This window comes from Conger conger, chromosome 18, assembly GCF_963514075.1.
Source record: "Conger conger chromosome 18, fConCon1.1, whole genome shotgun sequence".
In the NCBI taxonomy this organism is placed as follows: domain Eukaryota; kingdom Metazoa; phylum Chordata; class Actinopteri; order Anguilliformes; family Congridae; genus Conger; species Conger conger.
The window spans coordinates 6662501-6682377 of record NC_083777.1 but is presented as its reverse complement, the minus strand read 5'-3'; the positions used below and the strand labels follow the sequence as shown (position 1 = coordinate 6682377).

Sequence of the window (19877 nt, the reverse complement as noted above, 5' to 3'; positions counted from 1 at the left end):
CCTGGAGGGAGGGAAGGGGGTCAGTGTGCTGTCAGTACCTCCTGGGGGGAGGAGGGGGTCAGTGTACTGTCAGTATCTCCTGAGGGGAGGAGGGGGTCAGTGTACTGTCAGTATCTCCTGAGGGGAGGAGGGGGTCAGTGTACTGTCAGTATCTCCTGAGGGGAGGAGGGGGTCAGTGTACTGTCAGTATCTCCTGAGGGGAGGGCAGGGGGCAGGAGGGGGTGTGTGCCCTTAGCCGTGACTCGGCCAAGTAAAGGTGTGGGTTCTATCCTTACTAACTGCAGGGTCTATATATAATATATATTTTACACCTCAACGTACATACTTTGCTGCTACTGTTTGTACTGTCTACAACAGATTTTCTTGTTATCTTGCTCCTGGTAGTGTATTATGAACGAGCATGAATTGTAAAGTATTTATTTAAAGAAAAAATGACAAATCTTAAAAAGACAAAAAAAAACAAAAAAACAACAACTTGTAATTAATTTTACGTCCATGTAGCTTTAGAGTTTGTGACATTTCTTGACCTTGCTAGCTCTGTCAATAGGTGTTAAGATCTAGTCATGTGGTTAAGGATTTTAAGCAGAAGGGACTAAACAAAAAAAAAACGTTCAAACAAATGTATTACTGTCAGTAATATTTAAAGAATATGAATACTGTATTTCCTTGCGTATAGGACCCACAAGGATGTGAAAATGATCTGCAAGAAACTGTTTTTGTACACTGTACATCCTTAGTATTTTTACACGTAAATGTATATGATAGGGCGCACATTATTTTCCTTCTTACAGACGGCTTAAATAAAGCACTATGTCAATCTGCCCCGGCTGATCTCTGGTCTCTGCTGCCTGTGTCTTGTGAAACCCCACGCCAACCCAACGACGGAATTTAGCGAGGGCTGAAGGTATCAGCGTGCTCGTCCTTCTGGTGTTGCTGAAAGAATATTAGTAGGGTTAAAAATTAGTGGCCCCTATGCGGAGAGTCTAGATCAGCCAATAAACAAGCCACGATACAAAGACAGGAGTACCACTCTGCCTTCCGCTCTTTACTGGTCCGGGCTGACCAAGAATCTCCACAATAGGGCCAATAGATTCACCTTCGTTTATCTGACTCCATTTTAGAATAATAATCTAGATTAGTTATCCACATTAGGTAGATTTCTTATTGATAATTTTGACTTGATCGCTATAGGAATCCTGTACTGAGATTTACTCTCCGAACAGTCCTCTGCTGGTACCACCTCATGTCACATCGCGCGTTATGTGCACGTCTCACAAACTGACTAGCTATCTGTAGTCATCACAGAGGTCGCAGGAATAGCTACTCTCGGGTATATCCGTTTACAGCCTAGGGACCCAAGCAGACCAACATAGCTACGGCTGTGCTCGACATGAATGAACTACCACGCGGAGGCGAGGGATTTACCAACATAGGTCTACGGGTGCTATATGCCGTGATACATTAAGCGTAAATATTCATCCTCCCTAGACCAGTTCGAGGGGGTAAACCAAGCATTCCCTGTATAACTTTGAGTGTCAGTATGCGAAACCACACAGATCAAGTTTTAACAATTTATTTTACCAGGCAGGTTACATACACGTAATTACATACTAGTTCCAAATCAAAAAACATTACAATGGAAACCAAATTACGGAGTCTTAAAATTCATACCTGGTAATAAAAGCTACATACGGGAGTCTGGCTACAGACACCCTGTACGTAGAAATTACGTGCACTGTGTGCACGGGAGGCTGATTGCATTCTCCCAGATTGCTTAGTTTGCTGTCCTTAAATCCAAAATCTGATGTTAACCCTAAAAATGGGTCACCCATCTGTAATTTGGAGCCACGCCTCCCCAGGTTTCACGGCTTGTGCCCGTATGGGTGCAGAGATAGTGGGGGTTAATGGTGTATGCTCCTGGGTTAAATTACTTTACAGCCACATATTCCACAATACCAGAGGAAGCCAGCAAGCTGACCAGCCCTGAGTGATAATGCCAGAAGTTAGTAGGAATTAGGGGTCTGTTCAAAACAGGATTACTGAATTACCCGGACCCCACCCAAAACTGGAACTGAAGGAAAAAGAGATGTTACAAGTTTTATTTTGTGAGTTTATCTCAGCAATCCTGCTTTGTGGAACAGGGCCCAGGGAGACATCTAATGCATAGAGAAATGCTGCATTTATAAAGCCCCAATACCACTTTGTATTGAACATACTGACGGTAGTTAAGAGTGTGGTGTTGAAGGATGAGATCAGTGACACATTTGTGTAAATAGAAATTTATTGACAATAAAAAAAATACAAAAGCGAGGCGGGTTTAAAGCCGTTTCCTGCAGTGTTCCCAGGCCTCAGGGAAGCACATTCGAGCAGCGCTGCTGCAGCTTCCTGCACGGCTGCGACTGCACGCGTGACGCAGAGCGCCCCTGACAGGTGCTCGGCACCCTGGGATACGCGCAGCTGTGCGGGAGGACTGACCCTCTGTGGGAGCAGCGCCGCCCTGCAGGGGAGCCCCGGTAACACCAGCAGGTATCCACACACACACACACACACACACACACACACACACACAGGGCCTCCTGTCTGATGGCATTTTGGATGGGAGTTTGGTGAACAGTCGGACTGGAAGCTGAAGAACCCTTGCGCGTGCGGCTCCTCTATCCGCAGCTGCCCAGGATTCAAGCTTCAGACCCTGCAGTGGCAGGAAACTGGAACAGAGATACAAACACACAGTCAGAGCCGCAGCCCACACAAACCTGCAGCTTTCAGCTGAGCTCTGTGAACACCGCCTGATCTCAGACACACGGCCTTCTGATCTCTCTACCCGAGCCCCTGCCCCGCTCAACCCTATTGGGCAGGAGGCATGCCAATCGGACCGAGGCCCCGCCCTGCTCAAGCCCTATTGGGCAGGATTTCGGGGTGCAGGCCCACAGGGGTACTCTGAGCCTCCATGTTCAGCCCCCTTACTGCAACAGAGCTTAGCAGCACTCACCTGCTTCAACTCAAAACAGATTTTAACTTTTATTTTGTATTTTTTAAGCTGAGATTTTCAGCTTGCACAAAACAAATAATGTATAATGTAATGTTGTAAACAGCGTCCCCTGCTGGTGCATCAGAGTGCACATTAACATCTACTGTATATATGTTCCTCCTATTCCCCCTTTCATCAGTTACGTGTGATTACACACCAAACTGAGCAAGTCATCTGCAATCAAATCTAATCAAGTGCGGGAGACTGTCACTGCACTAAAACACAACCTGCCTGCACACACACACCGGCAGGCCATGCTCACATTCACACTAAACTGTACACTCACCTGCACACTCACTCACTCACCTGCACACTTCCCTGCACAATCACACATGCCTGTACACTCACCTGCACACTCACTCACTCACCTGCACACTTCCCTGCACAATCACACATGCCTGTACACTCACCTGCACACTCACTCACTCACCTGCACACTTCCCTGCACAATCACACATGCCTGTACACTCACCTGCACACTCCCACACACACTTCCCTGCACAATCACACATGCCTGTACACTCACCTGCACAATCACACATACCTGTACACACACCTGCACACTCCCACACACACACTTCCCTGCACAATCACACATACCTGTACACTCACCTGCACACTCCCACACACACACTTCCCTGCACAATCACACATACCTGTACACTCACCTGCACACTCCCACACACACACTTTCCTGCACAATCACACATACCTGTACACTCACCTGCACACTCCCACACACACTTCCCTGCACAATCACATATACCTGTACACACACCTGCACACTCCCACACACACACTTCCCTGCACAATCACACATACCTGTACACTCACCTGCACACTCCCACACACACACTTCCCTGCACAATCACATATACCTGTACACTCACCTGCATACTCCCACACACACACTTTCCTGCACAATCACATATACCTGTACACACACCTGCACAATCACATATACCTGTACACACACCTGCACAATCAAATATACCTGTACACACACCTGCACAATCACATATACCTGTGTGATACTCATACATTAACACTTACCTGTATACTCATTCACCTGCACACTCACAAACACATTCACACTTACCTGCCTACTTGCAGGACATATTTAATGCACATGACACCAAGGTAGCAGGAATAAAGGGCAACAAAGCTGAAATTGTTTTAAACGGGCATTAAACATGCACGCTGTGGGAAACCCATACAGAACTGGCTGTGCTCTTCCAGTGACTGACTCCATTTTGCTGAGGAGCCTCTGGTGGAGGGCTTTCCAAGGGCTCTGCTGTTATATGATTATAATATAATACAATATTACAGTTTGCCCTAACACTAGGGCTAACATAATAGACTGACCTAATTGAAAACTGCCATTTTTCTGTATGTAATAAACATAATAAAAAATGTTTTAACCCAGATGATAAATATGATTTTTTGCTGTTGCACAATATATCATTTTAATGAATTACTACATGAATTACATTATATGAAAACTGAGTTGAATTAAATGATTAAACCACATTACATTATTACATTAAATTAAATTACATTATATATAAAATTTGAGCTGAAATACACAATATATAAAATTTGAGCTTAATTGCATGATATTGTATATACAATTTGAGGTGAAATACTGTACACAATATATAGAATTTGAGGTATATATTTTTTGTATATCCAGTAATTAAGTTGGGTCTGTGTCTGTCTGCAAAATCCCAGATGAATAATTGGATGAATATGATTTTTTAACTTCATTACATTATATAAAAATATATCTTAATTAAATGTTGGATCTGTGGCTGTCTGCTAAATCCCAGATGAATAATTGGATGAATATGATTTTTTGCTGTTACACAATATATAAAATTTGAACTTCATTACATTATATACAAATTGAGCTTAATTAAATATCAGATTTGGAATTGATAACACAATATATAAAATTTGAGCTTAATTACAGGATATATAAAATTTGAGCTCCTCTCGAAGCTCCCAGCCTACTTTGGATCTGTGTTTGTCTGCACCATCTGGAACAGACTCTAGGACCTGGATTCAGTCACCACTGGTCCTCAATGCTAACTTACAAATAAAAGAGTGGTTTTCGTTCTCGAGAAACGCAGTTGGCAGGTCAGTGGAAGTGAAACGCGAGGGTGAGTGTTTCCCTCACCCTGCACAGACAGTCACATGCCCCCAGCGTCAATCTGGAGGAGAACCTGCCTGGTCCAGCCTGGCGTAACACTGCAGCTTCTGTTGTGTGGGTCTGTGTCTTTGTGTCCGTGTGTGTGTGCATGTGTGTGTGTCCATGTGTGTGTCCGTGTGTGTGTGCATGTGTGTGTGTCCATGTGTGTGTCCGTGTGTGTGTGCATGTGTGTGTGTCCATGTGTGTGTCTGTGTGTGTGTGTCTGTGAGTGAGTCCCTGTGTGTTTGTGTGTATGGATGTGTATGTCTGTGTGTGTGTGCATGTGTGTGTGTCCATGTGTGTGTCCGTGTGTGTGTGCATGTGTGTTTGTGTGTATGGATGTGTATGCATGTCTGTGTATGTGCTGTGTGTGTGTGTGTCTGTGTACGAGTGAGTCCCTGTGTTTGTGTGTATGGATATTGTGTATGTGCTGTGTATATGTTTCTCATGTTTCCCTTTCAGGCTGGCCTTCCTCCATAAGGAGCTGTGATTATGGCTTAGTATGCGCAGTTCCTTATTTTTCAGGGCTATCTAACTACAGCACGAGAGTAACTAATGACATCACACATCGTGCCCCACACTGATGAAGGCTGGGCCAGTAGCATTGCGCTGTTGCAGTGCAGCTATGAGCTGGTGTAAACTCAGTGTGAGTGTGGTTTAAACTCGGTGCGAGTGCGGTGTAAACTCAGTGCGAGTGTGGTGTAAACTCAGTGTGAGTGTTCTTTAAACTCAGTGCAAGTGTGGTTTAAACTCAGTGCGAGTGTGGTTTAAACTCAGTGCGAGTGTGGTTTAAACTCAGTGAGAGTGGGGTTTAAACTCAGTGTGTGATGTAAACTCTGAGCCAGGCTTAGAGACGGCGGTACCTGAGTGCGCTGGTTGTGCATCTCCTCGGTGAGGATGTGGCGCTCCTGCATCAGCTGGTTCTGTCTGCCGAGGAGCTCCATGACCTGCTGTGCGCTGGCCTGGCAGTGCTCGTCCAGCTGCTGCAGCCTGCAGACACAGACCAGGGAGCCGATTACCGACCCATCACAGCACCGCCTTCCACGGGTCACTCAAGACCGTTTCCTCTGTCCTCCTTCAGTTTACTAAATATCCACAAAAACCCCAAACTGCTGGTCCAGTTTGATACAGTGGTGCACGGGGCAGACGGAGTGCAGTGATTAACTAAAATGGAGGCAGAATCATTATTCAGTAAAGGCCAACACTCCAGCTGCGAACTTATAACAGCATCAAGTATGATACGTGTAGAATAAGGAAATACTAAAGTTAGATGCATTCTGTTATCTTAAACCATTAATATTAGATTATATTATACTACATTTTATGACATGTACATTAATTACAGTACATTAAATTAATTTAGCTATTGTTGTATTAATAATTTAGTTAGTATTGTATTAGACTTGGCAGCCAAAGATGTTATGCTTGATAAATCAGCACTAGTAACATGGAAGGATTATGCAAAATGCATTTTCCTGTGCTGATTTTTATGTTTTTGTTTTGTTATTGTATTTGATTTTACTCTTTTATAAAGTATCGCACTGTTTAAACCCTCATCCCTGATTGATTTATTAAATTTCTTCCATGGTGATTGACATCAAATGGACAACTGCATTACTGAACTGCTACATATTGGTATGATATATAACATTTATTTAGAAATATAATGAATCGTATTGATCTGTTTTTATTGTTCTAAGGAGTGACTTGTGGTTGAGGATAAAAGAGGGTTTAAACATGAATACCCCATAAAGCAGTCAGCAGTGATCCATACTCAATCGATCATTTAAATGCAAACATCTTTAAATACTATTAATATAAATCATGCCTTCAAATTTGGACATGAGAAACTGTTAATACATATCGTGAAATGGAACAACAGCCACATTGCCTGGATTTTTAAATACATGAAATTATGTAGGAGGCATTGGCTTCCACAGAGTGGTGAGCAAATTCAACATGTCATCTTTAAGAATCTGTCAAGTTAAAAATCTGGATGGATTCAGGAGCTTTGTGTCCAAAAAATGTAATCCAAGTAACCTCCTCTCCATTCAACATAACCCCACTGTGCAGATAAACAAACAGTCTGAGAAATATTCAAGGATACATATTGGATTAAAGAAGCCATCCCAGAATAAACAATATCGTGCTTGAATTTGGCTGAATATTAATCGCGTTTTTGTTCATGTGTGGGAAGCCCACCCAATTAGTCATGTGTGCCGTATATAACCGAAGTTAGTCCCGTGGGATACAGAAAGATCAAGAAACAGATTTTTTGACCTTTTAACAAAATATATATAAAGTCTGCTTGTGGTAAAAGTTCAGATGTTGCCGGGTGATAAACGGGGCCTGTTTGAGCCGGTTCAGAGCCCAGTCAGGATGGCCACACAGGCTCTTCCTTGCGCTCTCCGCACAAAGGCACACAAAAGGCCGTGTATGATACCCTGTGCCTGCCCAACACGAGCACCGGTAAATTATTCAGCGTAATAATGAGAATGTTTCCAACTACTGCGGACGGCACAGGGCAGGATTATGGGCGGCGGGTGATTGGTGGAGAGGCAGAAACGGGGCGGGGCTGGCGGTGCTGTGGGGCTCCTCCGGGGAGGTGGGGTAGCGTGTGAGCACCTCGGGGGCAGGGTGAGGGGGGGGGAGCAGGGGGAGGCCCCTAGCTGTTGCTGAGGGGTGGAGACAGATGCCCCTCTCCTGCTGGCTGGGGCAGTGCCGTCTGTGCCCCCCCCCCCGCCCTGCCGGAGCTGGAGAGCGTGTTCCTCCCCGGCTGCAGTGGCCAGCTTGTCCCGGGCTGGAGCGGCTGCCTCCCTCTCGCTTCGCCTCCGGAGCCTGGCACCGAGCTGCCCCCGCCCCCACACCACGCTGCGCAGGAGAGCAGGGAATGAGGACATGGCTCTGCTCGTGCTCTGAGCAACCCGGCTACAGCTAACGCTCTGAAAAACCCAGCTACCGCTAACGCTCTGAAAAACCAAGCTACCGCTAACGCTCTGAAAAACCCAGCTACCACTAACTCTCTGAAAAACCCAGCTACCGCTAACGCTCTGAAAAACCCAGCTACCGCTAACGCTCTGAAAAACCCAGCTACCGCTAACTCTCTGAAAAACCCAGCTACCGCTAACGCTCTGAAAAACCCAGCTACCGCTAACGCTTTGAACAACCCGGCTACCGCTAACACTCTGAACAACCCAGCTACCGCTCTGAATAACCCAGCTACCGCTCTGAATAACCCAGCTACCGCTAACGCTCTGAACAACCCAGCTACCGCTAGCGTTCTGAACAACCCAGCTACTGCTCTGAGATACACTCCGCTAACTCTCTGAGCAACCCGGCTACCGCTAGCGTTCTGAACAACCCAGCTACCGCTCTGAATAACCCAGCTACCGCTAACGCTCTGAACAACCCAGCTACTGCTCTGAGATACACTCCGCTAACGCTCTGAACAACCCAGCTACCGCTAACACTCTGAACAACCCAGCTACCGCTCTGAACAACCCAGCTACTGCTACCGCTCTGAACAACCCAGCTACCGCTAACACTCTGAACAACCCAGCTACCGCTAACACTCTGAACAACCCAGCTACCGCTCTGAACAACCCAGCTACTGCTACCGCTCTGAACAACCCAGCTACCGCTAACACTCTGAACAACCCAGCTACCGCTCTGAACAACCCAGCTACTGCTACCGCTCTGAACAACCCAGCTACCGCTAACACTCTGAACAACCCAGCTACCGCTAACACTCTGAACAACCCAGCTACCGCTAATGCTGAAATACTCAGCTACCGCTCTGAGATACACTCCACTAACACTCTGAGATACACTCCACTAACACTCTGAGACACAATCCACTAACACTCTGAGACACAACCCACTAACACTCTGAGATACTCAGCTACACTCTGAAACGCCCTGCGCTAGCGCTCCGAAACGCGCTACCCTGACTAACGCAGGTTTTGGGGTCCGCCTCGCTCCGTGTGGCCAGCCGGAGGGTCTGAGCGAGAGGGAAAGGGAGAGAGGTGTGAGGTCTGGGGGTTTGGCGGGAGCACAAGGGGAAGGAGGTACGCTGGCACGCAGCAGGGGTCTGATTAAATGTGAGCCTTCTCCCGCCGCGAGAGCACTCACCGGCACACAGCTTAATTAGCTTTTTAATACAGCTTAGCGCACAGAGCATGGGCACAGGCACTGGGCCGGGCACCTCTGCTCCTGGGGTGGAAAGACCCCGCCTGCTGGCTCCGGGACTCACTGAGACATAGTCACACAGCCGTGGATCCTACGCGCACACGCGATATACTTAGTGCCAGATTAATTTTTTTATCATGGACAGCTCTGTCTCCCTTCTGCTGGAGTGGAGGATTCCAGTTTGATGAATCTTGACTGAGGACTATGGTGAATGGAAGCTCTGTGTCACAACACAGCCCTCTGTCAATACCTTCTGCTGGCAAGAGCTGGCCATCTGGTTAGCCTATAGTCTACAGCAGTCCTACTTTACAGCACTACAAGCTAGGGTTTACACACTGGAGACTGATCTTTACAAACAGTGCATCTATGCAGGCGACCAATTAATGCGCGGTTCTCCAACCTCGGTCGTGGAGAGCTGCAGGACCTGCTGGTTTTAATTGCTACTCCATACAGATCATTGAAAACAATTTATCACAATATTTTCTCACCTCGCCTTGTGTCTTGGGTCTAAGGTCTTTAAGGTGAGCCCATAAAGCAACAGACCCTGTGGCTATCTCGTATCAAGATGCAAATGCGTACCCTAACCCCGTAGTCTTTGGGGTAGTCTTTGGAAGACCACCAGTCCTGAAACTGCAATTATTACACAAGAATTCTGCTGTACGCGTGGTCTAATTCCAGCGTGTCCCTCTGAACCCAAGCCACTGGCCAGCTCTTCAAACGGTTGACCCCGTGAACGAGGTCACTTGGTACGATCCGCTGGAGAGCTACTCCACCAGGAAGCCTCAAACTCCTGCCAGCTCTTCTTGAGTGGCCATTATTATTGTTAGTAGCATCAAGCTTTAAATTAATTCTCAGACGCACCAAGCACAGCCACGCACTCGCACACAAACACAGGCGCACACACACAGAGTTGCTATAGCCCAGAGCTGGTACACAAGTAAGCAGATGATGTTGTTAATTTACTGGGGAGATGGGAGCACCGGGGCAGGAGCGGTTTGCGGTGCGTGGCCTGCAGCCTGCGGCCCCCTTCCAGAGGGATCCAGGCAGGGGGGCCCTACGCAGGGACAGGGCCTGGAAGAGCCAGCGCACGCCGGGCGGAGCCGCGCCCGACCAGCCCGGGACCTTCCGCCCGCGAGCCCAACTGGCCCACAAACTTGTGCCCGGAGAGCTGGGCTCCTCTGCCGAGCGGTTCTGTACCACCGCGGCCCCACCGCCGAACAGGAGGACTGTGACCGGGAAAAGTCCCGGTGCCCACTGGGTAAACGTGACGAGGCCCAAACTGAAACGCTTGTTTCTGAGCACACTGGAGATGGGCACAGCACCTACTGACCACCCGATAACTGCTTTTCTTCACAAGCTGTGCCTCTGTTGGGAAGGAATACCAATATCCCATACATGATGGAATATGACTACTGCAAAAAGCACTAAAGTAGTAAAGGCCATTAATGCAGGAGGTCCTTCCATATCCAACCATCAGCAGCATAGGACCTCTGTAAGTGACCCCACTTCCACTCAGAATCAGGCTTGTCAACAGGGTACAATAGGAATAACTAACAGACCCAAGGTAATGAGGTCCTGCTCACCCATTAGATCTGACGGAGGGCCCCTAACTGAAGTACCCAGAAGAGAAGGGGGTCCCAGGGGAGACGGGGTGGGGGTGGGAAAAGCTGGCTTAGCTTGCCTGGTTGAAACAATATGGCTTGGGGGTGGGGGTGGGGGTGGGGGTGGGGGCGTGGGTATGGGGGTTGGCCGGCCTCTGTTGAGCCCCCTCCCCCTCCCCCTCCCTGCCACTGCCTGGCACAGCTCTTCACAGAGTGGGGGTGGGCTGCACCTGCAGGCTATGGGTGTCCTGCCCCTCAGCCTATCACTAATAGAGCAGGATACAGTAGCTCTGGCTCCTAATAGAGTAGGATGTGGTAGCACTGGTTCCTATTAGTGTAGGATATGGTGGCGCTGGTCCCTAATAGTGTAGGATATGGTACCTCTGGTTCCTAATAGAGCAGGATATGGTGGCGCTGGTCCCTAATAGTGTAGGATATGGTACCTCTGGTTCCTAATAGAGCAGGATATGGTAGCGCTGGTTCCTAATAGTGTAGGATATGGTACCTCTGGTTCCTAATAGAGCAGGATATGGTGGCGCTGGTCCCTAATAGTGTAGGATATGGTACCTCTGGTTCCTAATAGAGCAGGATATGGTGGCGCTGGTCCCTAATAGTGTAGGATATGGTACCTCTGGTTCCTAATAGAGCAGGATATGGTAGCGCTGGTTCCTAATAGTGTAGGATATGGTAGCGCTGGGTCCTAATAGAGTGGGATATGGTAGCGCTGGTTCCTAATAGTGTAGGATATGGTAGCGCTGGTTCCTAATAGTGTAGGATATAGAAGCTCTGGTCACTAATAGAGTAGGATATGGTACCTCTGGTTCCTAATAGTGTAGGATATGGTAGCGCTGGTTCCTAATAGTGTAGGATATAGAAGCTCTGGTCACTAATAGAGTAGGATATGGTAGCGCTGGGTCCTAATAGAGTGGGATATGGTACCTCTGGTTCCTAATAGTGTAGGATATGGTAGCGCTGGTTCCTAATAGTGTAGGATATAGAAGCTCTGGTCACTAATAGAGTAGGATATGGTACCTCTGGTTCCTAATAGAGCAGGATATGGTGGCGCTGGTCCCTAATAGTGTAGGATATGGTACCTCTGGTTCCTAATAGAGCAGGATATGGTGGCGCTGGTCCCTAATAGTGTAGGATATGGTACCTCTGGTTCCTAATAGAGCAGGATATGGTAGCGCTGGTTCCTAATAGTGTAGGATATGGTAGCGCTGGGTCCTAATAGAGTGGGATATGGTAGCGCTGGTTCCTAATAGTGTAGGATATGGTAGCGCTGGTTCCTAATAGTGTAGGATATAGAAGCTCTGGTCACTAATAGAGTAGGATATGGTACCTCTGGTTCCTAATAGTGTAGGATATGGTAGCGCTGGTTCCTAATAGTGTAGGATATAGAAGCTCTGGTCACTAATAGAGTAGGATATGGTAGCGCTGGGTCCTAATAGAGTGGGATATGGTACCTCTGGTTCCTAATAGTGTAGGATATGGTAGCGCTGGTTCCTAATAGTGTAGGATATAGAAGCTCTGGTCACTAATAGAGTAGGATATGGTACCTCTGGTTCCTAATAGAGTAGGATATGGTAGCGCTGGTTCCTAATAGTGTAGGATATAGAAGCTCTGGTCACTAATAGAGTAGGATATGGTACCTCTGGTTCCTAATAGAGTAGGATATGGTAGCGCTGGGTCCTAATAGAGTAGGATATGGTATTGGTATCTGGTTCCTGGTATCTGGCTGCAGTGTGGTTGCATGATGTACTGAACACAGTGCCCAGAGAATGGCACCTGGCACAGCAGCTCAGTGCCATGGCAACTGTTATACTCCCACTATTCAGAGACACGAGATACACAGCTAAACAGACACGCACGTACACTCACCACTCAGTGTACTCACTGTCTACTGACCAGACTGATGAACATACTGTAATACTCAGTCAAAGTCTCACGCACTCACACACACGCACACACACACACACACGCACGCACACGCACGCACTCACACACACACACACACACACACACACACTCACACACACTCACACACACGCACGCACACGCACGCACACGCACGCACACACACGCACACACACGCAAACACACTCACACACACACACACACACACACACACACACTCACAGACTAACTAAATATTTCCATATTATACCTAAAAAAGAAAACTCAAACATTTGAATTTAAACAAATCAAAGGACGCTGATCCTGCTTTTATGCCAGCAGAACGGCTAGTGCTAAGCGCAGCGGCTGGTGCGTGCGCAGCCTCAGAACTGAAGCAGCTTTGTTTGATAAAGAACCACCGGCAGGCTGCAGACGTAAATGTGGGGCAGTTGTTTGGCTCAGTGGCGCCCCCTTGGTACCGTGAGACTATGTGGGTCTGACAAACAGTCAGAACTTCTCTCAGCCCAGACCCTGAATACACACGGCTCATTCATTCATTAGCCAGGACAGAACAAAGTCCATGTTACTAGAGCATACTGAATGATACACACACAGGTGATTGTGAGTGTGTGTGTATGAGGCCTATCAACACTGACCAAAAATTATATTTGAATATGTTTGAATATATTGCAATTTTCAATCGTAAACTAGGCCTACATGCCAGAATTTTACCAATTTTATGTGTTAATTGCACGTTATGTCCACAAGACAGAAAACCAATACAACGAGAGACCTAACTAGTGTAGGTAGATCTTATTTTAACAAAAATATTGAAAATAAAAGGTTACACTAACATTTGTGATAGCTTTTACAGAATATGGTATATTTTTATAATCAGGCCGTGACATAAATGGTATGCAAGCATGCGGCAAAAAAATTCAAATGCACTGCAATTTTATGTCAGAACAAAACGCCTACCTAAAAACAGATGCGTACCTAAAAATAGATACAATAAAAATGTTGTGCATTAATCTTTTTGCCGTGTATAATGCATACTTGTGTACCACTTATGTCAACCCGTTTATGATGATTCTGTTCAAATGAAATTAAGGCAAACCACTTCAAGAATGGGACTAAAAAGTATTTCGATCCTGAGGGATAAGTTGCAACAAAGTGCTATTAAAGTACTTTCTTGGACCTTTTTTAGAGGAACCTAAGATCAGCATGATTTTTAGCGGTCTCCTGCCAACATGCTAGAACTCCAAAAAGCTAGTGTGGAAAAAAGAAAAAGGTCTAACTTGACTGGTTAGGCATTTTTTGTTTATAAAAAAAGCCCAGCTAGTCCATTTGCAAATAGGCCAGTGCCAATCTCGTTTTTAAATTTCCAGCGGAGGAAAATACATATTCTGACCACACCAAGGAACCAGCATTAAAACTACCATGTCCGTCAAGTAACAGCAGAGCAATGACCAGTAAGACCCAGTGACTCCTGTTTTCAACAGCAGTATGGATCCATCGTCTGACAGCACTAGTATGTATAGTGGGCACAGGGTGTGTGTGTATGTAGATTGTAGTGTATAGAGGGGGTATGTACACAGTGTGTAGAGCATGAGTCTACTGAATGAATACTGTGCAGAGGATGTGTGTGTATATGTAGAGTGGGGGTGTTTTTGGGGTATAGTGTGTGTGTGTGCGTGTGTGTGTGTGTATGTGTGTGTGTGTGTTGAGTGTATGTGTGTGTGTGTGTGTATATGTATGTGTGTGTTTGTGTGTCTCTGTGTATGTGTGTCTCTGTGTGTGCATGTGTATATGTATATGTGTTTGTGTGTCTCTGTGCGTGTGTGTCAGTGTGTGTGTCTGTGTGTGTGTGTGCGTGTGTGTCTGTGTGTGTGTCTCTGTGTGCGTGTGTGTCTGTGTGTGTGTGTCTCTGTGTGCGTGTGTGTCTGTGTCTCTGTGTGTGCGCGTGTGTGTGTGTCTCTGTGTGTGCGTGTGCGTGTGTCTCTGTGTGCGTGTGTCTCTGTGTGCGTGTGTGTGTGTGTGTGTGTGTGTGCGCGTGTCTCTGTGTGTAAAGACTCGGGAGCCAGCCTCATCTCCAGCAGCAGTGAGACTGTTATGAACCCGCACAGCCACTCATTGTGATTCACCATCTCCCCCAGCCTTTCTGCTCAGCTAAAACAACTGTGCACTCAGAGCACACATGGCCGCCCATTCCCCCTCTCTCCCCTTCCAGAAGCTCGGACCATCTTTCTCTCAGCTGCCATATGGTTGGCAGAAGCCTGTAGATTTAGCAGCACATCTGCGTATACATTACTGCTCATCTTAAAGAGGCCCCATGCAAGGGAGTGTGTGTGTGCGCACATATGTGGGTGTATGTGTTGTGTATGTGTGAGCATGTGTGTGCGTGTGTGCGAGTACGTGTGCGTGTTTGTGTCTGCGTGTATGTGTGTGTGTGCGCGTGTATGTGTGTGCACATGTGTATGTGTGAGTTTGTGTGCGTGTGTTTGAGTGGGTGTCTGCGTGTGTGCGTGCGTCTCAGTGTATGTGCGCATGCTTGTGTCTGTATGTGTGTGTGTGTGTGTGTGTGTGTGTGTGTGTGCGTGTGTGTGTGTGTGCATGTGCGCATATGTGCACGTGTGTGTGTGTGGGGGCGCTTGTATAATGGGTTAGTGACATGCTGGCATGCTGGGGGTGATGTGTCACTGTGACACGGGCGGAGAAACGCCAGAGAAGCAGAGAGTGAAAGAGCACAACACCATCTCTACACCATAATCAGCCGCTCACAAACGCAGTGTGCCACACACAAAAACAATCTCAGCTACGCATTAAATAAAATACCTCAGACAAATTCACAATACATTCAGTATGAAGACAATAATCCAGTAGAATGATTATAGTCTGTATATACAGTATATGAATACTGTATGTGAATACTACACTGAATAGCAGAACATTTCCTTAACGTTTTAAACCCAAAGCTACATTACAGAGAAAATATCATCATGAGTGAAAATATATTTTAACAACCGAACAAAAATAGATAAAACTGAAAACTAACAAGAAGCAAACAGAAAAAATAATCAGGGGGCAGGAATAATATTTACAAAGGCGGTGAACTAACAGGATTAGCGGTGGAAGTGGTCTTGAGTGAACAGGTGCGTTTGAGATCAAAAGGATTTAAAAGCAGAGATATCAGGGCGCCACGGGCTGGGGGGTGGAGGGGGGGGCAGAACGTGGCGCTCTGGTCCCGTGTCCAGACCAGGGGACAGGACTGCTCACCCAATGACTCCCAATTACCCCCCCCCCCACCAAACCCTCCCCTCTCATCACTTTAAACTCCGTTCTCTCAGCTGTTACACTCAGTAAATATCCTATTCAATATTATTTCTATAGCTCCTTTAGAGGAGACTGTCACAAAGACGCTTTACAGAGCAAAAGGGCAAAGGCGTAAACCCCAGGCCTGACTCCCCAAACAGAAAGCACATGAGGTAAAACTGCCCGATGGAAAAAAATCTCAGGAAGAAAAAATGGGAATTAAATCAATTCTATATTATGAAGAATCTCCAGGCTCCCTACAGAATATACAACAATACAATTACATACTCTAAAAATATTAAATTATTTTGAACATGGAAACAAATTTAACTCGATATGCAGTGGGCCACAACTGAGACTGGGATCGAGATATTCCTAAAAACAAAAACAAAAAAGTGTCTTTCATAGCTCTCATAATTATAGATTACAGATCTCATAAATGCTTAGCACATCAATGTAAAACTAATAAACAGTGGACAGTCAGGCATGTATTTGACGTATACCTCAGGTTTGAGAATTTCATAAACACGTTTTTACCAACCGAACGGCTACGCGTCCCCTGAATTTAGTTCCCCTACTCCGATGTCCTTGTTTCTATCACCCGCCATCTCCCCCCCCATCCCCCCCACCCCACCGAATCGCTGACCCAAAAAAAAAAAAGGACGGAAATAATAAATAAATAAATAAACGTCGTGCGCTCAGACCCCTATGTCGCCTGGCAGCCTCTCCGCGATACAGAAATAAATCAAGCTGATTTTCCAAATGTTTCCTGCGCCTCTCGCTGCTCACGCTCTTCGCGGCACAGATTGCTCTCGATCGGGAATACGGGCGCGGCGGCTCGGCGGCTGCCGTACTCTGAGCCCTGATTAACACGAACACCTTCACCCCCACGCGCACGCAGGGCCTGCGCTCCCCCACGGCCCTCCCGCCCCGACGCGCTTCATACAGAGGTGGGCTTCCTTCTCCCGCACGCTGCCGGGAGATGATAAAACTGTGTCCTCGCTTTCATGTTTAACGGGCTCCGAGGTTTCGTGGGTTCTAGCACTGGCCCTTCTCTGCACTGGCCCCCAAGTTATTGGTACCTAATCACACACGCCTGAACGGCTGAATGCACATGTATTCAGCATCAACTTGTGATTGACACATGAAAAGGTTTGTGGGACAGATTCAAAGGTTTGTCGGATAAATTAAAAGGTTTGTGGGACAAATTAAAAGGTTTGTCGGATAAATTAAAAGGTTTGCGGGACGAATTAAAAGGTTTTTCTGTTGGTTGGACGTACCAACTGCATATTCCGTTCCTAATGAAACCTCTAACAAACTGTTTTTGATCGACAAGCCCTGTGAGTCTCATGCGCTTTTCCGTGTTCTGACTCCTCATGGATTATTCGTAAAGTAAAAACACTCCAAAACTCATGGATTCTCATTTGTAAGCGCTTGTGGAAAAGCAGGCTTTCTAACCTGGCCGATGCTTGGCTGGTTATTCACTCATTTTTTGGCCCGTGAGGCTCGCACTGTGAGCGTTGCATGACAAAAATATGAAAGCAGAGAAGCAAAATATAAAAATCACATTTGAATCCACAAAAACATTCACAGCCAGACTAATGGCTCTCGTAAATGTTTGGATACAGATTTCTGTGAAAATAGTCAGCATTGTGCTGCGTAAATTAATAAGTGGTGATTATAAGGCTATGAATAAAGATTTGCAGTAATGGTTCTGTGTTTGTGGGTAAAGACAGGCGTGTGTGTAGTTTGAGTGTAAAGGCGTGTGTGTGTAGTTTCAGTGTAAATGCATGTGTGTAGTTTCAGTGTAAAGGTGTGTGTGTGTGTGTGTGTGTGTGTGTGTGCATGTGTAGTTTGTGTGTAAAGGTGTGTGTAGTTAGAGTGTAAAGATGTGTGTAGTTTCAGTGTAAAGGCGTGTATGTGTAGTTAGAGTGTAAAGGTGTGTGTGTGTCGTTTGGGTGTAAAGGTGTGTGTGTGTGTGTTTGTGTGCATGTGCGTGTGTAGTTTGAGTGTAAAGGTGTGTGCGTGTGTAGTTTGAATGTAAAGGTGTGTGTGTGTGTAGTTAGAGTGTAAAGGTGTGTGTGTGTGTGTGTGTGTGCGTGTGTAGTTTGAGTGTAAAGGTGTGTGTAGTTAGAGAGTAAAGGTGTGTGTGTGTAGTTAGAGTGTAAAGGTGTGTGTGTGTGTTTAGTTAGAGAGTAAAGGTGTGTGTGTGTGTGTGCGTGTGTAGTTAGAGAGTAAAGGTGTGTGTGTGTAGTTAGAGAGTAAAGGTGTGTGTAGTTAGAGTAAAGGTGTGTGTAGTTAGAGAGTAAAGGTGTGTGTAGTTAGAGTAAAGGTGTGTGTAGTTAGAGAGTAAAGGTGTGTGTAGTTAGAGAGTAAAGGTGTGTGTAGTGAGAGAGTAAAGGTGTGTGTAGTTAGAGTGTAAAGGTGTGTGTAGTTAGAGAGTAAAGGTGTGTGTAGTTAGAGAGTAAAGGTGTGTGTAGTTAGAGTGTAAAGGTGTGTGTAGTTAGAGAGTAAAGGTGTGTGTAGTGAGAGAGTAAAGGTGTGTGTAGTTAGAGTGTAAAGGTGTGTGTGTGTAGTTAGAGTGTTATGGTGTGTGTGTGTAGATAGAGTGTTAAGGTGTGTGTAGTGAGAGAGTAAAGGTGTGTGTAGTTAGAGTGTCTCAGCGCAGGCCTGTGTAAAGGTGTGTGTGTGTAGTTAGAGTGTCTCAGCGCAGGCCTGTGTAAAGGTGTGTGTGTGTAGTTAGAGTGTCTCAGCGCAGGCCTGTGTAAAGGTGTGTGTGTGTAGTTAGAGTGTCTCAGCGCAGGCCTGTGTAAAGGTGTGTGTGTGTGTAGTTAGAGTGTAAAGGTGTGTGTAGTGAGAGAGTAAAGGTGTGTGTGTGTAGTTAGAGTGTAAAGGTGTGTGTGTGCAGTTAGAGTGTCTCAGCGCAGGCCTGCACACACACTCCTCTGGCAGAGTGTATAGGAGCTGGAGCAGGTGGGTCCCCTGTAGTCCTATCAGCTGTGACAAAGGCTGGAGGGGCCATCATGCCATTCCTCCTCTCTCTCTCTACCTTTCCCTCTTTTCCTCTCTGTCTGTTCCTCTCTCTTTCTCTCTCTCGCTCTCTCATAGCATATTAAATGGAAAACATACTTTTATATTTGACATTAGCAAACAAAAATCCAGATGGCAGTTCTACAGTACATGGACAGCGATGTAACAACAATTCATGTATTGCCGGTGATTTAAAATACAATGAATAATTCAATATGAGATATTCCAACAGCTGATGCTTATCATGCGGATGATCTATGTCATTTTTAAAACCGGTGGAGTGACTGCTGGACCCAATTTTGGGGGGAAAAAAGCAATAACAACACAGGCGTAATGTACCCTAGCTTCTCCTGCCACGTTGTTCCGACAACAGCAGCCCAAATTTCCCAACCATCTAAAGCTGATTTTCATTACGCTCAATTGGTTCATTTTATTCCGCCGTGGCATTAGAGGAAACTCCATTACGAAACGGTTAATGTGTTTTTCTCCGAAGGGCCGCGAGCTGAAGGAGACTCATTTGGCCTTCTCCCTGAAGAAAACACTTTCTCGCACACGGGGAAGCTGGTATTCCACACCATCACAAGTGGCCTTGCTTCACTGCCACCGACACGTTCCCCGTCCCTCCGAGCCG

The 19877-nt window shown here is 46.3% G+C and overlaps 1 protein-coding gene and 1 long non-coding RNA gene across 4 annotated transcripts in view; both read right to left on the bottom strand.

The window, feature by feature from the left end:
* Nucleotides 1-2263: 2263 nt before the first annotated feature.
* sdccag8 (SHH signaling and ciliogenesis regulator sdccag8) overlaps nt 2264-19877 on the bottom strand; it is a 59984-nt gene continuing 42370 nt past the window's right edge. For all 3 annotated transcript variants that reach the window (XM_061228878.1, XM_061228879.1, XM_061228880.1), the window contains 2 exons: nt 6083-6209; nt 2264-2705 (listed from right to left, as the gene is read on the bottom strand). In XM_061228878.1, coding sequence (XP_061084862.1) covers nt 2676-2705; nt 6083-6209 — 157 coding nt within the window. In that variant the 3' untranslated portion in view covers nt 2264-2675. The remainder of the gene's footprint in view (nt 2706-6082; nt 6210-19877) is intronic.
* LOC133118713 (uncharacterized) lies at nt 3420-5409 on the bottom strand. The gene is made up of 3 exons (XR_009706420.1): nt 4035-5409; nt 3975-4004; nt 3420-3806 (listed from the first exon to the last, which is right to left on the bottom strand). It is a non-coding gene; the product is annotated as an uncharacterized LOC133118713 (long non-coding RNA).